The sequence below is a fragment of the Platichthys flesus genome, chromosome 1 (assembly GCF_949316205.1).
Source record: "Platichthys flesus chromosome 1, fPlaFle2.1, whole genome shotgun sequence".
Lineage (NCBI taxonomy): Eukaryota > Metazoa > Chordata > Actinopteri > Pleuronectiformes > Pleuronectidae > Platichthys > Platichthys flesus.
In genome coordinates, this window is record NC_084945.1 from 12,513,959 (window position 1) to 12,534,838 (window position 20,880).

At 39.4% G+C, this 20,880-nt stretch overlaps 2 protein-coding genes across 4 annotated transcripts in view; both read right to left on the bottom strand.

The window, feature by feature from the left end:
- dennd5a (DENN/MADD domain containing 5A) overlaps positions 1-8,308 on the bottom strand; it is a 29,341-nt gene extending 21,033 nt beyond the window's left edge. For all 3 annotated transcript variants that reach the window (XM_062385091.1, XM_062385090.1, XM_062385092.1), the window contains exon 1: positions 8,112-8,308. In XM_062385091.1, the coding sequence (XP_062241075.1) occupies positions 8,112-8,211 (100 nt within the window). In that variant the 5' untranslated portion in view covers positions 8,212-8,308. The remainder of the gene's footprint in view (positions 1-8,111) is intronic.
- A 3,263-nt stretch (positions 8,309-11,571) lies between these two features.
- On the bottom strand, positions 11,572-19,137 carry tmem41b (transmembrane protein 41B). The gene is made up of 7 exons (XM_062385093.1): positions 18,901-19,137; positions 16,996-17,113; positions 15,878-16,006; positions 15,115-15,208; positions 14,784-14,888; positions 14,168-14,306; positions 11,572-14,082 (listed from the first exon to the last, which is right to left on the bottom strand). Exons 1-7 carry the CDS (start codon positions 18,995-18,997, stop codon positions 13,913-13,915), a joined length of 852 nt encoding a protein of 283 aa, XP_062241077.1. The 5' UTR covers positions 18,998-19,137; the 3' UTR covers positions 11,572-13,912.
- Positions 19,138-20,880: the final 1,743 nt, after the last annotated feature.

Consider the following 20,880-nt stretch of genomic DNA (forward strand, 5'->3'; position numbering starts at 1 on the left):
ATTTCAATTATCAAACCACAGGTTCAATATTTTTATATTATATATTTTGTAATATCACACTTCTGTAACTACTACACAAAATGTATATTCATCCGGAGCTGTTAAATAGTCAGAGATAAAATGTTATTTTTAAACATTTGCTGAACCTCACAGTGCCCAATTGTTTAAGAAATGATTGGGTGCTTTTATTCTTGTAAACATATCTCTGAGGCATTCATTATTCAAGTTACAAAGTAGACATGATTGCTGATTGCTATAGATGCTCTCCAACTGAAAAACAGGACATTCTTATATATAAAGTGTGGCAGATTGATCGAATGCGTGTATCCATTAGTAGACGGTGATGGGTTAAACTCTGCAGTGAATGGCCTCTACTGTGGACTGACTATCCCTGGAGCTGGATTATCTAACATTTTTACATCAAAGAAAGCCTTTATATGGAGCCGTGCAATGCTTTTTGCTGTCCTCTTGATGCAGGACATTTGACAAGCACGGATAAAACATTCCTGCTGGCAGAAACATACAACCAGGCAGCATGTCAAAGCCAAATGTGTGCTGACACACATCGACTCTTTTCTATTTCCACCATGTCAGCTTCAAACTCAAGCTGCTCTCAGGCGAATGCAGCCTTGTGAGATGTGAAACCAGGACTTTCCTCACACAACCTTTTACAGGCCGTGTGGTCAGGGATGAGAAAAATCCATTTCATCGCTCTTATGAAACCTCTCAGTGGTGACACACACAGATACACACAGAGAGATACACTGACTCATCTCTCCACCCCAAAGATTACAATCGTCCTCTCTGTTGCTTTTGTTTGAACAAGACAATTATGTTAAATCAAGATTTTTTTTTCCTGTGAATTCTAATTGTAACTTTTAGAATGAAAAGCATCGGAGGGGCAATGCATTCCCCGTGCACGCTCTTTAAAACCCCAATGAGTCAATGCTAAGTTCTGTATAGTAGAAATGGCATCATCAATAGGTCAATGATATTATATATGGTTAATGGACTGTGTATATATTGTGACGATGACAAATGACTATTAATGATTGATCAATCTAAATAATCTGTAGATCATGTCTCTTATGTTATTGTTTGCTAAAGTGAACGCATTACTAAACTATATGACATCACTTTGTGATTTCCTAGTGCATGATTTCCTACCATATATGATCATAAATTACTTTTGTGAGATATATACGGTTTAGCTTGTGTCTATAGTCCTATATAGGATAGAGATATATCTTGAAAATTCACACAATCATACACAGGGGCAATAATGGTGCTGTCTTCAGTCAGGTAAGAGCCCAACAATGTCCGAACACAAAATCTATTAGCGATTCAGATATCAGGTTTATTGGCCCTGACCCAACAGTGAGAACGATGTCGAGTAGGTGCAGTCGACACATCCAGACAGGAGGTGCTGAGTGCAGCAACAAACTATTTCACATTAGGTAAAGTGAAAAAGTTCCTAGCGAGGGAGTAACTGTCTTGAGGATAAGGTGGTTTAATCTGTCGCCTACTTTCATATGCAAACTGCCCACAGTTTCGGAAAGTAGGCCAGGAACACGACTCATTTTGATGTTGTTATGATTAGAAGCAATTTTGTTAGAAGGCGTTTTATTTTGCTGACATTGTGCTTTCTCCTTGTTCTTCACAGCAGGCTTAAGTGAAAAATTGTTTCGTCCAACAGAGGTGATTGCTTCGCAGACGTCTTGCATGCTAATAAGGAGCTAACCATTGAGCGTGGGGAGTCAACTCAGCACCAGCAACCTCTCAAGTGTAAACATGTTATTGATTTTTCATTTTCTTTATCAAATAGCGCTGTGATGCCATCAGAGTGTGGACCGGTAGCAGTGGGAGTAGAGCGTCAGCTCTGGCATCATGCTGGTTTCTAAGCCAGGGACCAGTGGCCGCTCAGCAGCCCCCCTGTGCTAACACCCTCACACCTCCTGTAGCACGGCTCACTCTGCTCAGACAGAAACGGATGCACCACCCTAAAAGGAGAGCTGTAGTCCACTCGACAGCCTGCAGCGGAAAGAGGCGAAGACTCCGCTAACGCTTCAAAAAAGCTCAGCAGCAAAGACATCAACACTTGTTCACCCAGAGGACCCACGGCTGACAGGACATGATCGCTCACTTACAGTTTTAACGCACAGTCTTCACAGTTTATACTCACAGTGGACACAATGTGGGGTTTTCTCAATGGAGGACGGCATTTCTCAAATAGTTTCTCAGATTTAGGATTTTTCAGTTGTCAGTGTTGAAAAAGGATTTGAAGCTACCTCTACATTTCAGATCTTAAGTTATGAGTGAATCAACAGAAAAATTATCTAAATATTTAGATAATGGATAATCTTATGATACATTTTTCTCAGGAAAATCAACAATTGCTGTTCTGACTTCTCATATGTGACAGACAACTATCTTATATGATAAAGACTGAATATTGGGCTTTGAACCTCTGGTCAGACAAAATAAACTTTCATTTGAGATTAACATTGAACGACAGTGATGTTGGTGTGCCAGTTTTCATTAGTCTAAAGTAGAGCTGCCACTAGCATCACTGTCATCCATCATTTACATCTATGGTTAACACCATGCGGGCTGCCAAAATTTCAGCATCATGTTTCTTTGAAGGCTTTCGGCAAAACAGGGGTTTGTAATCTATTGAAGAGGGAATTCAAACATCACACTGAACCAGTGGGAAACCAAAATACTGATATACAGAGGCTCAGCATGCTTCTTGTTCTTGCTCTTCTCACAGCTACTATAACATCTGTACAAATACTTAGGCAGCAATTCTCAGTTCAGTGCACAGTCCCTCTCAACCCCCAACCTGTTAATGTTACATCATATAGTCTTTAAGCATCAACATTATGAAGTTGGGTGATTGACCTCAACCATCATATCATTTTATATTGAAGTCTTTCTGCACTTCACCCATTGCCCTTTGTTTCTGCCTCCGTAAAAAGCCTGAATTTGAGAATCAGTGAGATGAGAATTGCAAATATCAAACACACGTTACATGACAGCCTGAAGGTTCAGCTCAGCAAACATCTGTTAGCAGCCACAGGGTTGGTCTTCAGAGAAACTTAACCAACAAAGACAGCCCACAGTCTTTTAGACAAGAATGTGCAGGTTTAATTACTCTGACGTGATGGGAAAGAATGTGAACCGTCACGTTTCAGTAGAAAATCTAAAAGGTACCAGGATAAAAGTCTTGTTAATACAAGGATCCGAACTGATGAGCAAGAGAAAGAGACATTTCTCCAAAGGGAATTAACCGTTTTCAGAGCTTACTCGACCATTGACAGTGTCCTATGTAAGCGTGCATTATGTGAACCAGTTTTATCAATTCCAAGGTTATCTCGAACAAATTGTGGTTTGTCTATATTTTATAGCCATTGCAAACAAAACCTGGCAACAGTGTCATACAACAATGTCATAGATGCTGAATTCCTTCATTGAATTCCAAAAATTAACAAAGAAAAGCCACGCTCTGTATTGTTAGTTTGCTCAACACTGTAAATTCGTAACTCTTCTATTGGCTCTTTGTTGTCAAAATGCACCATGGGGAGTGTAGTAAACGTCATCAGTAAGCTTCTGATATTTTTAAATCAAAGAATCACATTATAGAGATGATTCAACCAGGAGAATCTCAAGTCCTTTACAGCCACAGAAGAGCTCCAATTGTGAGCCGCATAACATCATCTCTTGAGAATCTAGATGGGGCTTTAAATTCTGAAAGCAGAAATAGCCTGTGATGAAAAACAAATGAAAGGGCAGTATTTTCTATCATTTCTATCGTTTCCAAGATACATTTTCAAGCAAGATTAAAAAACACTGACAGGGGAGGCTTTACATGCCCATTAATACACAACTCTGGAGTGGAATTATGAAAAAACCTATTATGCATTTAAAGCTAGCTTCCACGTTGAGCCATTGATCCTCATTTGTTTGCAGAGTAGGATTGAGGAGGGGAGCGAGGCTGCCTGGAAATTTCAAAAGGATATTTAGCATTTGAATAAGCGGAGCCTGTGTACGAGTGTACTTATGTCCCTCAGCTCCCTGTGTTTCCAGTGTGGCCTGTGAGGCTGCAGGGTCATACATATGCAAATCAGGTCCTCACTGCGCTTCAAGGAAGTTTCCGTCCTGTCTTTGTGTGTCACTGTACACCAATCACCGCTCCATCATGTTCAACATGCTTCTGTTGAATCCCAAGAGGGTTTAATGTGGATCATTTCATTCATTGTTTTTGGAAGCAAAATTTAAGGCCGGGCAGCTTTTATTATTTTAAAACCAATCAATGAGTGTATACAATCTGTTTCATTTGTTCACTGATTTCAATGATTCTTCTGTAAGCTATTATATACTGAATACTGCATTTTCATTAATATGTCCTTCGAATATAACTGACACTCTTTTTTTTAGTTTTGATTAATTATAGGATTGATTATTATGTTGGGTTTATCAAACACTGGGGTCCTTTTTACATCCATAAACAATCATGCCACAATTTCCCTAAAGTTTTGTTTTGCACAAACAAAAAGCCTGGCGGTCCATCGTCCGATATGAAAAAGAAAAGCAGCCCATTCCAACAACTGTGAATTGGTAATATTGGTGAGTTTTATGACCATAAAAAGTGTTAAATGATAAATGTTCTCACTGCAGACTTATCAATAAAGGTTTCAGCTCAAATAAAAAAGCCATTCAATATCATTCCACTGAGCCTGAGGTGTCCTCTTCAGATTTTGTTTAAGATCTCAGGATATCCAATTCACTATTTTACAAAGGAAACCACACATCCTCAATTCTGAGGTAACATAGACGTTTTTTTTGCCTAGACGTCCTCAAAACTTAGACTAAATACCTTTTTTTACTTCCCACATATATGTACTGTTTCGTTTCATTGAGACACATCTTCATTACCGAGTTCCTACCTTTCTTTTCTAAAGAATGTGGTTGCATTCTCACATGAATGACAACAGTAATATTATTTTAGTTTGAAACATCAACAGTATTCTTGATTTCATGTTGAAATGGTGAAGACAAAAAAATGCTATCACAAATTGTACCTCAACCTTTGTGTTGAAGATCAAGGTATATTATCTAGATTACCTTCAAGCAGCTGTTTGGCTGACGTGCACATATGTAACCTGTATAAGTGGAATTTCCGCAGCATTTCCTCTCTTCAACTCATAACTGAAACAGCAGATAAGGGCAAGCACCTAAAGCCTCTACAGTAAACAGCCGCGTCTTGCAAGTAAGTAGGACACCGTCAGCCATGGTCGACCACAGAGTCCCTGTTAGTGCGTATCTGCAACGATGGGGTTGGTTCCAGTTGTATCTAGACAGTAAAAACGCCTGAAGGAGATTTTATAACTGACCTTACCATTGATTTAAAATAGCAGAGTAAAACTGCAACTTAAAGATGTTATTTGGGAACAGTTTAATGAGTAAATTCATATAAAAAGGTGAGAGGGAATGCCAATAAATGGGGAATTACTCAATCATGTATTCTAAGAACTTGTCCTGTCTATATTGCTGCCATTGTTCAGAACTACACACTGATGAGGGATAATTATACACTTATGTTATTTTTCTGTGCCCACTGATGCACGGCTGACATTTTCAAATGAATTCACTTGAGCATTTTCAAAAAGCTACATCTCCAGCTGAGGAAAACATGATCAGTGAGGATGGAGAACAACAACAAAGAGGAAAACAAAATATGTCAATCCAGATGCACCCACGTCAGTGTGGTCAGCCACTATTAGTCTGGTTGAACAGATGCGCCTGTGCTCTGCTCATGGTTGAGCTCAAGTCCAAATAGAGCCAAGCATGTTCTTGAACTTCTAATCGTTTCAAGTAAATATGAACCCATCTCGTAAACGGGAAGGTGTATTAAAAAGGAAGTAAAAAAAAAAGGGAAGTGCATGGGTTGAGTGTTTTTGCTTGAAGGAGGAAAAAAAACTTTCACTAAACCACAACAGCAACACTGCAAACCTCTCGCTACCTGCTGAGTCACAGTTAACCACACAGAAACAGTTTCGTCTTATTATCACTGTGCTGTAAAAAAAAAAATATATATAATAGTATTAACAAGAATTTAAGAAAATGAATCAGACAAATTGGATTAATGTCAGGGGCCATTAGAGTGTATGAGGAGTAAGCGCTTATACACCTTAACACAGTTACTAAGAACAGGCTTAAAGCTACTTCACGTTAGTAGATTTACCCATGACTGTTAGCAGCAGTCTGACCTTGAGTATCAGTACTTTCTTATACTACAGTACTGCAATACTGTACTTTCCTATTACATTTGAGTGTAAATGCAGTGTCATAGTTTGAGTTGACGCTTCACTATGTCGTTGTAGAACTGATTGAAACCCAGGGTTTCCCCAGGATATTATCTTAGAAGAAGTGATGGTGTGGAAAACCCTGACATTATCTGTGAGGGAGATGATACCAGATAATCACAAACAGTCCACAAGCCCCAGATACACAGAGATAACAGACTGCCATTTGGCAACACGGATTAATTAATCTGTTGCATTGAATCAAATTTTACATTATGATATCGTAAAATGAAATGAAAAAACATTTTGGGATGCGATGCAATTATCATGTTTTCTCTACCTCATACATAAGAAATAACAAAATGGTATTAGACAAACAGGAAATAAAACTGCACCATTTCTAGCAACACTCAATAATATATATATAATAAATATTAAAACTACCAACAGTTTAAAATGACATATCCTCACATGATAAATACATATTACAAGTCCATTATTACCAAATATTTGAATACAGTTTGGTAATTACAGGGGGGGGGGGGGGGACTGTTGTTTTGATTGTTATTGACAAACAGATTGTTTAAGAAACTCATTTAAACCCCACATCACTACTTCAATTGTTATTGGATGATTTATTCTTTTGTCGTTTGTTTATTGACACACTTTTCATATGTAGCTCAACTGCTGTCCTCTGAGTTAACGTTTCACGGTAGTGCGAGCTTCGCTGAAAGAGTTCAATGAAAATATGCCATCTGGTCACTTTCTATTTAACCTATAATTAGCACCATTAGTATTTAGTACCATTAGGAACTGGTTCCTGTAACTAGTACAACTGTACCTGAGATTAGAACCAAGCTATGTGGCCCATTCCAGGAAATCAAATGTGATTTTCGGCCTGAAAAAATAAACCGTGAACTGTGTTGTTAGAACAAAACCAGCAGTGTTGCCATGCTGTAATCTCCCTGTCTATCCGTGGACCGTTTCCTCGTGCAGATATTCACATCCTCTCAATTCGCCTCAATTCACATGCAGATAAATCATGAAAGACAGAGACACAGAAACAAATGGGGGGGGGGGGGGTAGGTGTGTCACGACCCACTGTGCTGTGTTTACAATAATGTCTAAGCTTAGTGTATTGAAAAAGATGGTGAGGGGAGGGTGTGCCCTCTGTGGAGGTGAGTTAAAGACGATGCTCTCATGCACAGTGTGGTGGATGCTGTCAGGGGTCGATGATGGAGGTGGAGGAGGTGGTGGTGGTGGGGGGGGGGGGGGGGGGGGGGGCATGGTCCACTAACAGCCTGGCGCACCTGGCAGCTTGATGCTTGATACAACCCGGTGACAGCCACGGTGACAACACCTCTCACGTGTAATTACACTGCAGCGACGTCACAGTTTAGATTAAAACAATACCAATCAACACCACAAAGTGTTGATCTCGTAAAACGGAGCAGAGCCGGCGTCGATGCGATCTGATGTTTGAACGTGGGGGAGAGGAAAAACAGGAGGGAGATGATATTTTGAAGTTAAAAACAAAAGAGATCATAATCCTGTCTGTTCCGATCGGTACAAACAAACAGGCTGAGAGGAGAGGAGCGAGGCCCCGTGTTGTGTTTTCATCTCTGTAACCTGCATCCCGTGGTTACACACATGGTAAAGAACAAACAGCCACTTTGAGATGCTGTGAAAACACACACAACCACGTTAGCAGGACGACACGAGCCGCTTCCTTCTTTATTCGCCTCCAGCACCAGCCCGACGATCGCCCCCCACCCCCCGTCCTCCCCGTACAGCTAGCGCTCTTACCGGACAGTTCGTCGGGTTCCAGTCCGCTCTCGGTGTCGAGTCCGCAGATCACGAAATAATCTGCGAACCGGCAGGAACCGGAGCTGAAGCCGGTGGTCATTCTGAGACTGGCCCGGTGGTTCCCTTCTCCCCTCGACAGGGAGCATATTAGAGGGGCTGGGAGAGAAGGGTTCTCGCTGCCATCATGGATGCTACAGCTGCGATACTGCGAAAAAAATCACAACCGAGGCTAAAGCTAGCCAGGATCCTACAAGCGAGCGCTGACACAGACCACATCCGGCCGGGCTCCTTCACAATAAAACGCTGCAGCGAAAACACGAGCGCGTTAAATTAGGTAACAAACCGTAAAACACGGAGCTGCAGTATAATTATGTTTCTGAGCAACACATACAACACCGCTTTTTTTGGTTTCTCTACATACGTATGGATTATGTCAATCGAATTGTAGTTTGAAGCCTGTGTTCCTTTTTGAAGGTTACACTAAATCTGTCCAGATTAACAAATTAAAAGCCTCTTGTGGCTGACTTTGGTGGATTTGCAGCAATGTTTATAGATGTGCATTATTCTAGTTGACTATTCGGATTTTTACAGTGCTAATGATAATTTGATAGTAATTAATATAACATTAATTTAAAATGTTGCACCAAACCACAGGAATCATTGTCTTAAACCCTGTCTTTATCCCACATAGCCATTTAATGCCACATACACTGCTGTGCATTTAGAACTAAACGTGCCTGTTAGGATTTTGTTCGAAATTATATGTATTTTCTATATAAGTAACCTTTATTATGTTTTATTCAACAGTGTGATGTCTTGGTTTGACTTTAAAAAAAAACTTTTAATTTAATCATTCTTAGTGTGACCACCATTTGCCTATCTTGCAACTTTATCTTGGAACACCCACTGTTTTCTTAATGACTGGCTGTTTGTTTGATGTCACTCAGGCACGTGCACAGATAGACCCCTAGTGGTGCTCAAGCACTGGCCCTTTTGCCCTGGATGAGAAATGTGCTGGAGCCCAAGTTTTTCTTCATTCATCAATATTTAAGAATAAAAATTACTCTCTCCGTCATCAATTGATGATTGCTGGTTGTACATCTAATTGCCCTTGAAGGATATTAAAGATTTTCTTTTATGGACAACTTTGGTTAATCACAAGCTGCACAAACCAAATTAGAGCAGCAGAGGAACCCAGCAGCCAGCAGGGGGCATTCTCAGGACATCAAAGCAGACTGTGATTCTTGTAAGGCGTCCAAAGTCAAGGTTAGAAAGAACTGGGTTATTCTCTAACAATAGGTTTTTAAAGTATGTTAAATCATCCAGTATCTAAAAGCCAAAAATATAAAAGTAACTTTTAAGTAAGGCTGTCAAATTTATGTAGTAAAGTAGAAAATATTTTCTCTGAAGTTTTAGTGATTATTTGTCAATGTTATTATTGTGCTTAATTCCTCGTAGCAATCATCAGGCTGTGTGGCCTAGTCGGGAAGGCGGTCGCTATCTAACAAGAGAAACCCGGGTACAAATCCGACTCTTCCCATCTTCTAGCTGGCATATACTGAGCTCTTAAAATTGGCAGGATATCTCCTACTAATTGCTAAATATCTTACACTATGTAAATTTAAATTAATTAAATATAAAAACAGGAAAAAATTTAATAAAAAAAATAAAGAAAAAGAAACTGCGCGTGCAATTCCTGCACAGGATGTGCACAATGGGCTTCTGCGCAGGAAGTGCCCAGTATGCTTCTGCGCAGGAAATGCGCAATGGACTGCTGCGCAGGATTTGCGCGCGTTCTTTTTTTTTTAATTAAATTAAATTAAATTAAATTAAATAAATATGTGTGTGGCCGCGGCGCATCCCGGTTCTTCCCGGCACTACGCTGCCAGTGTGTTACATAATTTGAGTTAGTTTGTTAACAAAAATAGATAAGTTGAAAATATCCTGTGTTTTTTATTTATTTTTTATTATTCATTTTAATTTCATAAACAATTTCGGCGATGTCTGCCCTTTTTTTGGTTTGAGCACCTGCCCCCCAAAATGCACGTGCCTGATGTCACTCACACCGGGACCAGTGAGAGGCCATTCTGACCACATCATTTGATGGATAAAAACAAAACAAGTAAGGTCCCCTTAACCTTTCCTCATTACTAAATGTCTAAATGCTGATTTATCCCCAAACTACCATTTAATCTGAAATGTTTAAGAATAAAAAATAAGGAGTGTACAAATTCAGCAATATACAAGCCACTCTTCCTGTTATTACTCCACAAACTATATTTCAAAACACTCCATTTGGAGTTTACATGTACTTTTTCTGACTGGGACAAATTATCTCTTATTTTGAAAGAACTCTCCCTAGTTTCTAGTTACACTAACTATTTTTAGTTTGACACATCTATAGAAATCAGAAGAGCCTTGCAGTCGAAAAGCATTGTGGTCCATCAGCAGCAGCACAGCTGTAATCCTCTGGCAACAATCCACAGTGTAACATGAGGCTTTGTTTGTGCATGAACCTTACACTGATTATTTATACTCCGCAGCCAAAGTGCAGCTACACTCGCAAAGTCATCGTTTCACTTTACCAGGCTGCTTTGCTTTGAGACTGAGAGTTATTTTAAGTTACTCACTTCTCGGTAGGCATCAATAATTCACCCTCTGTTTACATCATCTTTTACACAGATCAAAAGGTAAAAGTCTATATTCTATCAAGAGTCCTGTAAAAAATTGTAAAAGGCGGGCTTTTATCTAAAGCCCTCTTTGTCCACATTAATCATCGGAGTGTTGAGTTCAAATTAATCTTTTTACCAACACATGTTTTTAAGATGGGATTTATATTTTCTATTTGATTGATTCTCGTATGTTCCTCTGTCTATTTTGTGCTTAAGTGTTATATATATATATATATATATATATGACCAGGGCTCCTTGGCAGAGGAGATATATCTTAACAGGAGCCTTCGGGTTACATTAAAGAATAAACAAAGTTTCACAGAATTAGGCACTTATTAAAACAATGCCCTCACATGTCAAAGAAGAGAAAAAGGTCACTTTGATTATATCTACACACTGATTTCGTTTTACTAATCCCAACATAATAGTTTATCAATTCATTAAAAATTTATTTTTAGTATTTGTTTTGGTATTTGAAATGACTACAAATTCCCCTGATAAACATATTTAAAAAACAGTCACACTTGAATATTTATAGGTTGTTGAATGTCATGTCCTTAAGAATAATTGGAATCAAAATTATTTGCTTGTAGTAGAATAAGAAACTTAGTGAGTGAGCAGTGGGTCAGACTAAGAAAATTGAGAAAATCATAGGATCAAATTAAACAGATAAAATTGGACATTTAGTTGGCACTGCTGCCACCTGCTGTTCATACTTAGTAGCATCAGCTATTCTTCATCCGTAATAATAAGACAGGTTTATTATTAATAAGACAATGAACCTATATAAAACACTATCATCAGACGTTTAATAAGCTCCTCAGTAAATAATCACAAATTTTATGGGACGTAAATATGCATCTGTAAACACTTCATACTGCAACAAATCCCTGCTAAGTACAAAATAATACTATATGTATTAATATTTGAAATGTTAACAGAGGGTTACAGAAGGAGAACCTCAAAATTACTTTAACAGGGTAAGCGGATAAAGAAACGCAATAACTGAGTATTTGTCCAGAAAAGGTTTCAATATTTGAAAGAGAACAGGAGAAAAAAAAAATCAAACTACCATTTTTCATTTGATTGAATATCATGGAGTTATGCGAAGATTATCTAGCACGATTAAAATAATAATAAATAAACATTTAGGGCCAGTTTATAGCATTGAGTCATTGACTTCATCACCTTATTAAAATATGGAGTTTCCAAGATAACAATCTTCAGATAAGCAAGAGCAGGTCCTGCGTTATCCAATTAAGGATGGAACTGAATGAGAACAGTTCATTTTAAGATAATAGTAGCCTCCCATAGTACAACTGAAGTTTTACAAGGTTAATAGTCTTACAGTAGTATGCTGCAGTTCTGCTGAATATTTAAGACATTAAAATAAAAACATGAAATCTCGAAAATGCACTAAATCAACTGTGACTAAAAAAATGTTTTAAGAGATTAAATAAAAAGATTTACCCTCATGTACAATCACTGCATTAACTGTCCAGAAACATTTTTAAGCAACAGCAATAAGTTACCAGGGTACACACGCAAAAGAAACATCTAAATGAAAAAGAAAAGAAAAAACAGTAATCTCTCATAGCACAGGATGAAATGAGCCGTTCAAAACAATGTGAGGACATAAATCAGGCATCGTAATACCTTTCTGCTGGTGAAGAAGGAAGCAGTAAAGCAGGGTAAGTCCGTTGGCGGTCTATTAGAGGGCACTGGTGCATGATCCTTGACACAGACCTCTCCTCTTCTACACTGGCACAACAAGAGATGTGGGGCGGAGACTAATAAACCCAATCTGTGTTAAACATTATGATCGCCATCACAAGTCCTGCGAGCCCATCTAAACCGTGATCTTTGAAATTACAGACCTACATGAATTGGCTTTGCAGATTGCTACTATCCATCCAATATCTTAACTGTTGAGAGCAAATCCGGACTGACACTGGACAGGTCGCCAGCGATATAGGGCCAACATACAGTGACAAACAACCAGTCACACTCACTTAGAGTCTCCAATAACCTATGACCTCAACCTGTATGTCTTTGGACTGAGTGAGGAAGCCTGACGACCTGGAGAAAACAGACACGGAGAGAACACGCAAACTCCATAAAAATAGGCAACAGTGCTGCCCACTGCATCACTGTGCATGTGTTGGTATAATCCACACCAACTTCCTCATTAAAAACACCCATTTGAATCGGGCAAAGCTTAGAGTTTGGCAAACTGCATCATGGATGTTCTGTGAGGAGACACATCCACAGTGTGTAGTCCAAGTAGCTACTTATATGAACGGAAAAAGGTTAAATGTGTGAGGGAGTTGTGACGCAGTGGATCCAGGCACCTTTCAAGGAAGAACATGGGAACTCACCTACATGTCCACAAAAGTAGCATTTACTGAGATCGGTCATTCGTCACCGCAGTTACATCCTTTCCTCACGCTGCGTACATTTGCCGAGTCAAGCACCAGTATCAAAAGGGACTTAAAAAACAAAAAAACACTTTCAAAAGTTGTGTGACAGTTATTGCTGTGGTGGCGCACATCATTACGTTGACATTTGAAACAAAAGTCAGAATAAATATTAAAAGAGGGAAGTGGACTTTCAAAGGTGCTACAAAAGGACAAAGTAACCGATATGCTACTGCCAGATGGAAGCTGTTAGCAAAAGCCTGAGCAAGGTGATGATGACATTGCTTTCAGCAGTTTCCCCATGAAAAGAAGGTCCTATGAAACAACTGGTGAGTATCAGAATAATGTGTTCTACTTCAACAAACTACAAGTAGCACCTTTAATTGTCTGGCAAGAATCATGATAATAAGCAGTGATTATAAATAAAAAAAATGCAATGTGCCATAATCAACAAAATAATTCACAGAAAAAACAAAAAAAAACTTGTGCAAGCAGCGGCCAGTTTTTTTTATACTTTACTCAACATCAGGAACGACCCACCACTGCATGCATTCTGAAGTCAATGAGTGCTCGTGCCAGCGGGCAGAGATTCTCCCACTAGCACCACACCAGTCCCAGCAGCTACTTGGGCGAGAGCTGCGTGTTCCTGAGCTGAGTGAAGGGGGTGTCGGGATCAGCCAGCAGGTGAGGTTCTGAGGTGTTTACAGTGGTCTACTCTAGTTTCTGCTGCAGCTTCTTCTGGAAGCAGACGGGCAAGATGGAGAGCACTGCGAGGACGCCGAGCACGGCCAGAGAATTCCAGGACACGGCCTCGCCAGCGGTGGTCAGTTTGTACAGTGTTGTACCCGCGTTGATCGCTACAAAAGATGGCGGCGCCACTCCTGTGAATCAATCAGGTGGAACACAGGTGAGTCACTGGTAAGACATGATACCAAATTAAAAACAACAGGAGGGAGAGAGTCTTACCGAGAAAGGTACCGATGAAGAAAACCCCCAAAGGCACATTGATGACAGGTGAGGTGATGTTGATGAACCAGTTGGGAAGAAAGGGTGTTATCCTCAGGAAGATGATGTAATTGATTAGATGATCCCGATGCTTGTCGACCTATGGGTCAACACCATGAGCAGAAGTTTTTTTTTAAGGCTCAAAATATTCTAATACAATTATACAGTTATATCTGATCATAAGCTGAATATTTTGGGTATTTGGTTAGATGGTTGAATTACACAAGAAATGAGACACTTGGCTCCTTCACTTTCTAATAAACCAAACAATTCCTTAATCATGAAAATAATGACAAGATTCACTGGTATTGACAATAATCATTAATTTAAGCCAAAGTTTTGTCTTTAAAAGTAATTGAAGAAACAGTTGACATTTACAAAACCAGCAATTCTTTAAGGTAAAACTTCAGCCTTGTAAGTCACTCACACACTGGCAATAACGACTGGAAAATGAGCCAAAATTTGTGTGTTTACATGAATAAAACTAAATTATCATTAAAATCAAACATCTGAAGGAGAAATCTGTTTATACTTAGATTCCTCCAGTTTACCGTACATCTGGTGTTACAGCTCTTACCTGCTGGGACCACTTCTGTGCTCTCTCTGTGAGATATTTATAGACCACCGGTCTGCCCACCAGATATGACAGCATATAGCAGAATGAAGCACCGAGGCCAGAGCACTGCAAACAGATAAAACACATGATCAGTAGGTGAAGCTGACAATAAAGTAAAGAGGATCACAATCTCAAGCTATGAGTGTGTGCGTGTACATAAGCTAATGTAGCCTTGGGAGAAGTGAAACCAAGCCTTTCCTAACTCTACGGAAATGTGTGTATTTACATCCCCCTTTGCAACGAAATGGCAACTGTTGTTTTCAATCACACATTTCAAAGTGTTCTTACTCACCAAGCAGACTAAGAAAAGAGCCAAAGGGAACGGGTAAAGATATCCGGACAGGATGCTGAGGAAGATAGATCCAGGGATTGCAAATGTCTGGAGGCTGACCAAAGCGTCAAGGTAAACAGCTTAACAAAAACATACAGTCACCCAGGCGGAGGAGTGTTAACAGATAAATCAACAGCAATAATAAATAAATCAAGCATAATCCTCAAAGCTCTCTAGCCTGCTGATCGTTATCTAAAATCTGATCCTGCCATGTTTAGCAGTTCATTCTAGTTTCTACAGTTTTTCTTAAAGCAAAGGTCAACGAAACTGATACCTGATCTTTGTTTATAATTTGAGAAGCTTAATGTTTGACTGCCCATCCCAGGCAATGCTCACACAGAGATACCAGTACACAAGATAAGACATAATTATGAGCCAGTATCATTGGCTCAATTTCAACCATACACTTCTGGCACTGTGAGGAATGACTCAGATCATTTCCATCTGATGGTAAGATGTTTCAGATGAATCAGATGCGGCAGGACCAGTTTTGTAAGTCCAGACATGATGATACTTTTGAGGAATGCCTGGTGGAAGACTCCAGACAAAAATCAACAACAGCAAGAAGCTGTAACTAATGTTTGTCATGGTCACATCCCACGACCGAGAGCCGATTATTACAGATTATCAATGCAGCCCCTTTCCTGGTGCGCTCTAAAATCATTCTGTAAAGTATTTATTTTCCAGAGTAAGTCAGAGTTGTATATATCTTCTTCAAGGATACAAAATATATGTTGCAAAGTAGGCCACCAACACTTGGCTGTAGTAGGTGTCCTTGTATTTGGACAACACAGTTCCCAAAGCTTTGGCATCATCCATGTCTTTAGGGATCTTGATTTTCTCCATTTCATCACTGAAAAAAAGAAAACAACAAGAGCGTCAGCCATATACATTTTACACAAATATTCTTTGTTTTCATCACAATGCAAACATTTTTGACAACACTAATGAGCAGAGTTTGGAAATAGCTTGCACCTTTGTTCGTCTCTGCTGCTTGGCTAATTCCGAAAGAAGGAACGTTGAGTGGCTGAGGTGCACATGATTCGTTTTAATCTCATGAGTCAAACTAAACAGTCAGTGTCCCTTTCGAAGATCATATTTCTAAAAGTCCTTTTCGTCTCCGTTGCTCAAGACTTGATCTTATCCTGTTCTGTTTTGTATAAATACATAATTCAGATTTTGTCAAACTGCTACACGTCTCATTTAGTCCAACTACTTTTCAAATGTTCCCGGTCAGTCAAATTCCAGAAAAGAGATTTACATTTTTTATTTGATTATAAATATATAGATTTTTATAGAAATGGGTTGTTCAAAATGCCACAGTTAAGTAATTTCTCAGCTATTTTTCGCCGCCACGAAGCTGAAACTGTAGAGAGAGACAAGACAAAACGGCGACCACAAGAGAGTGAAGCTGCAATTCAGTGACCAAGTTTAACGATTTGCAGAAAGGTCTGTCACGCTCTAACACTGCACCAGCCTCTTAGTGTGTGGTGACCGGTTAACTTTTAAGATTTATCTCAATGATCTTCTTTTACTCAACAAAAGAGTTTTGTGACTCACAGTGGGGGAACTCAACTAACATCAAGGCTCAAAACTTGAGGTCATCGGAATCTTACATTACTTATTTTCATTTCTATTATCCTGAAATAATCATTTCCTTTAGTGTGATATATGTGCATCTGGTTTAGTTAGGATCATTAGCATAACCTAACCCATAATAAACATCACCAACAGTGCTCGTATAAAACAGCCCCTTATAAAATAAATCTGTTATATTTTTCTAGACAAACATTATCACCTCTTGCATATAAAAAAAGTTGAATAATTCAAAAAGCAACTTACTCCTGAAGCTCTGGGAAGTTTCTGTAGACCAGGTACATGACTGAGGCAGCGCAGGTGAAGATAGAGACCAGAATGAGGAGAGACATGCGTGTTGAGCCCCCCACACTATGTTGAGCTTCTGTTGGGAAGAAGAAAAAGAGTTTATACCTGAATCAGACTAACTAGCTACCAGAGGGCCTAGTGTAATTTTCTTATGAAGTTTGCATCATTAGTCCAACCCCACAGAGAACTGAGTCTCCCCCATGAGACAGACTCTTGCTGGTGCTGAGGCCATCTGCTGTGTAATGATTTATAGAAAGGGACAACTGAAATAATTTAAGAAGTCAGTAAAAGATGTTATTTCATACTGTAGGTAGAAATTTACTTTTTGCTTATCACCTTAAGCTCACTAGTGAAATGATACAGAAATGAATAGAGACGCCTGAGGTTAATTCCAAATAACATATTAACAGTACCTACTTACTGAAACAAAAAATGAACAGAATTACCTTTTTGAAAATGCTATCTCTTATTTGTGTAGAATGTATTCAAGTTATTTTTAGCTATTTAAGATTAATAATTGTTTTATTACAGAAAGCACTCTCAGTAGTGAATTAACAGGCGAGCAACCTATGAAATTAAACTAACTATAAATTATTATGTAAACATAATAGACTATTATGAATGGTATTTTGAAGGTAATTCGCACCAACAAAACTCCCACAAAAACACGTTATGGGTCCTATAGCCTTGATAGAATCAAAAACAAGATTTGCTTCAAGAAGCATTGTCACTAAACTCCGAGGGGGTTCTTCCTGTTCTTCCTGTCATGGTCGTGGATATAATATGTCAGGTATTGCTGCAGGGTTTTTGTTGAACAAGCAGCTCTTTGTACTGCCGACCCTTTAGAAAAGGATTTGCAACCTAAACCAAACGGTCATGCATGAAGAGGCTTTACAGTGCAAACAACAGTACTACAACGGTCACAACGTATGTCAATTATTACGGTGAAAATACAGGTTAACAGGGTGACTGTAATATGGCCAGGAACAAATTGTAAATCTAAATATGTTACTGTTGAAGTCACAGTTTCCTTTGATAGGAAGATCTTGGACTTTGTGGACAAATTCCCCTGAAGGTTTTGTGGACACTGGGAAATAATGGAGGTTTAGATTTGTGCTTCTGATTAATGAAATTACCCTGAATCTCATTCATAACTTTTTTTTGTGGTTTTATATAGATGTGTGTTTATCTGTTGTACTTTTACGTGACTGATCTTATTTCCCATGTGACCCTTGTTTACCCTTTATCCCTTTCGGCCGGCGCGTCATTAGCAACAGTGACATGATAATAAGTACATCGACAACAGTACTGTAGTCACAACATGTTTGAGGTACTTGTCGGTACTTGAATATATCCATGAAAGAACACTTTAAATGTAGTAGAATAAGGTTATAGACAGATGTTCTGTAATGGAGTATTTTAGCAGAGTTTAATTTATTATTCTTCCTCTTCTTTCAGTAGATAATCTCATTAAGCATGAAACCCTGTGATCTTTGTTAGACATCCAGCTACAAAAAACATTCGATTATTTAACATTTTGTTCTCATGCTGACTCGGGCTATTTGAATCCTACCCACAGCTCATCTAGAGCTCACCAACTCGGTTTGAAGTGTATTTGTATAGCTGCTTCATCAAACCATAGCGTGTGTGTTATTAGCTTTGCGGATACAAGCTAACATCTCAGCCATTGAAGGTTCTACAGCTCGCTGCTAGCTCCAGCTTCACAACAACCACTCGGCTAAATGAAGACATGGTGCAAGGCTGCGTTTCGAAATCCAAGTGCTCGCTTTGCTTTCCTCCGCTTTGTTCCCCTTTAAACCGAGAAGGAGCTAACAGCGGTTAGCCGCCGCAGTCTGAACCCACCTTTCAGCGCTTGGGAGTCGCTGTCGTTGGGCTTCACCTCGTCCTGGGACGAGGACGAACCTTCCGCCTCTCGTCTCTCCCTTCGCTTTTTCGCCATTATTTCGTAGTTAACGTCGAGTTCGGCTGAAGCACCAGTGGAGAAGTGTGTAGCGACAGCAGGAACCGGCGGGTGGAGTGACTGGTGACCGACACCGGTGCTGTGACAGCCCGCTGACAGACACGTTACACAGGCTGACCTTTTACCTTCACACCCAGCAGCACCATCCACCGCAGCCCACCACAGCGCCCTCTGCAGTCCTCCTCATCCTCACATGCCAGACCCCCCCCCCCCCCCCCCACCCCACTGGTGTAGGACAGTCATTGCTACTAATGGCCTCTAAAGATTTCCTATAGTGGCCGAGAGAGCTCAACACAAGCAAATAGAAAAAAAAAACATCCTTATTTTTATTTGCATGTCTTTGCGTAATTTGCAGTGCGTTGATCTCTGTCGGCCACTGTACCTCTCTGCAGCAGAAGTACCTGTGGGTTTGAAGAAGTTTGAGCTGCTTCCATGGCTCACTGGGTCTTTATTTTATCAGCCAGTATCTCAGCTTGAATGAAACTCTACTTTTCAATTATTCTGTCACCTACAAAACAATGAACATATGGCAAACTACAGCTAAATCTCTTCAAATAATGACCCAGTTCAGTAGTCACACAAATTGCAGCATTTGAACTGATCAAATGGGAACATCAGCACCTGAACGTTAAGCTTTATGAAGGATGATTTATCGCAGATCTGTTGCATTATGTAGAATGCATTAGTTATACCAGGAAGAGTGTATTTCTTCAAAAAAATAGCCCAATTAAAAGTTGTAGTATCCTGTTGCTTCTCAAGTGTGCAAAGCCGAAATCACAGTTTCCTGCCTGCACTTTGTTCCCTTCTGACTTGTGCATAATGCTGTTTTTGTTGTATAAATAGTGTGGGACCCTGTACATAAGATAAGATTTCATTTTATGAAATTAAATAAACATTAATTAGCTCCACAACAGTGAAATCTCAGCAACTAAGAGGAGAGTCAAAATAGAGACATCACTAAATCAGCGAAGATCCAGTGAAGCACCTCACTCAATTTAGGAGCATCTCTCACTGCTTCATCCCAGAATATATTCACTATGAGCAGAATATATAACATAAGCCATTAAACAATACAAAGGCAGACCAAAGGAGCTTCCCAGTAATATGATGGTGTCCTGCTGGGGGTGGGACTGTTTTTCATCACAAATGACTGCTTATTATAGTCATCATCTCTACCTCCTCCGGGTCAAGGCGGTATCCCAAGACTGAGCTGGCACTCCAGTTATAATGACACCATGGTTTTGGTGTGTGAAGCTTTGAATCGAATAAATGAATGAATGATGTTTGTGAATTTTGAAACTAACAATTTAGTAGCACTTAAATGGCACTTACTTATATCACTTTGTATTTTTGCTTTATTTTTTTTTTTTTGTACTTTCTTAATTGTTGTTGTTCTGGGTTTTTATCTTCGGATTGAATGCACTTATTGTAAGTCGCTTTGGAAGCGTCAAGTAAATGAAAAATGTAAATGTAATGTAAAAATGTGATGCCTATATATCAATTATGAACTCATTATTATGGTGTCTGTCTTTATGATACAATGGTGGGGTCAAAACAAATTGGGCAGAGGGTTGTGATGTTAATGTGCTTGTGTTACTAGTAGGGACAACATTTAACACGTAAAATATGGACATCATTTTATTCATTTTTATTTAAAATTACATATTTTTTTACAGTGTTGGGTTTCAGACGATTAATTTTTTGCAAACAAGCGCGCAATAAAGTCTTAAGTCCACAACGTGTGAGGGGGGGTTACATTAAGTTTCGCTGCCCCTTATATTTCGAATCGCACGCCAAACCCGCGAACCATTTCCTGACTCCGTCACGTGGTACGGCCGGCTCGCGAGGGTTTGGACGTCACC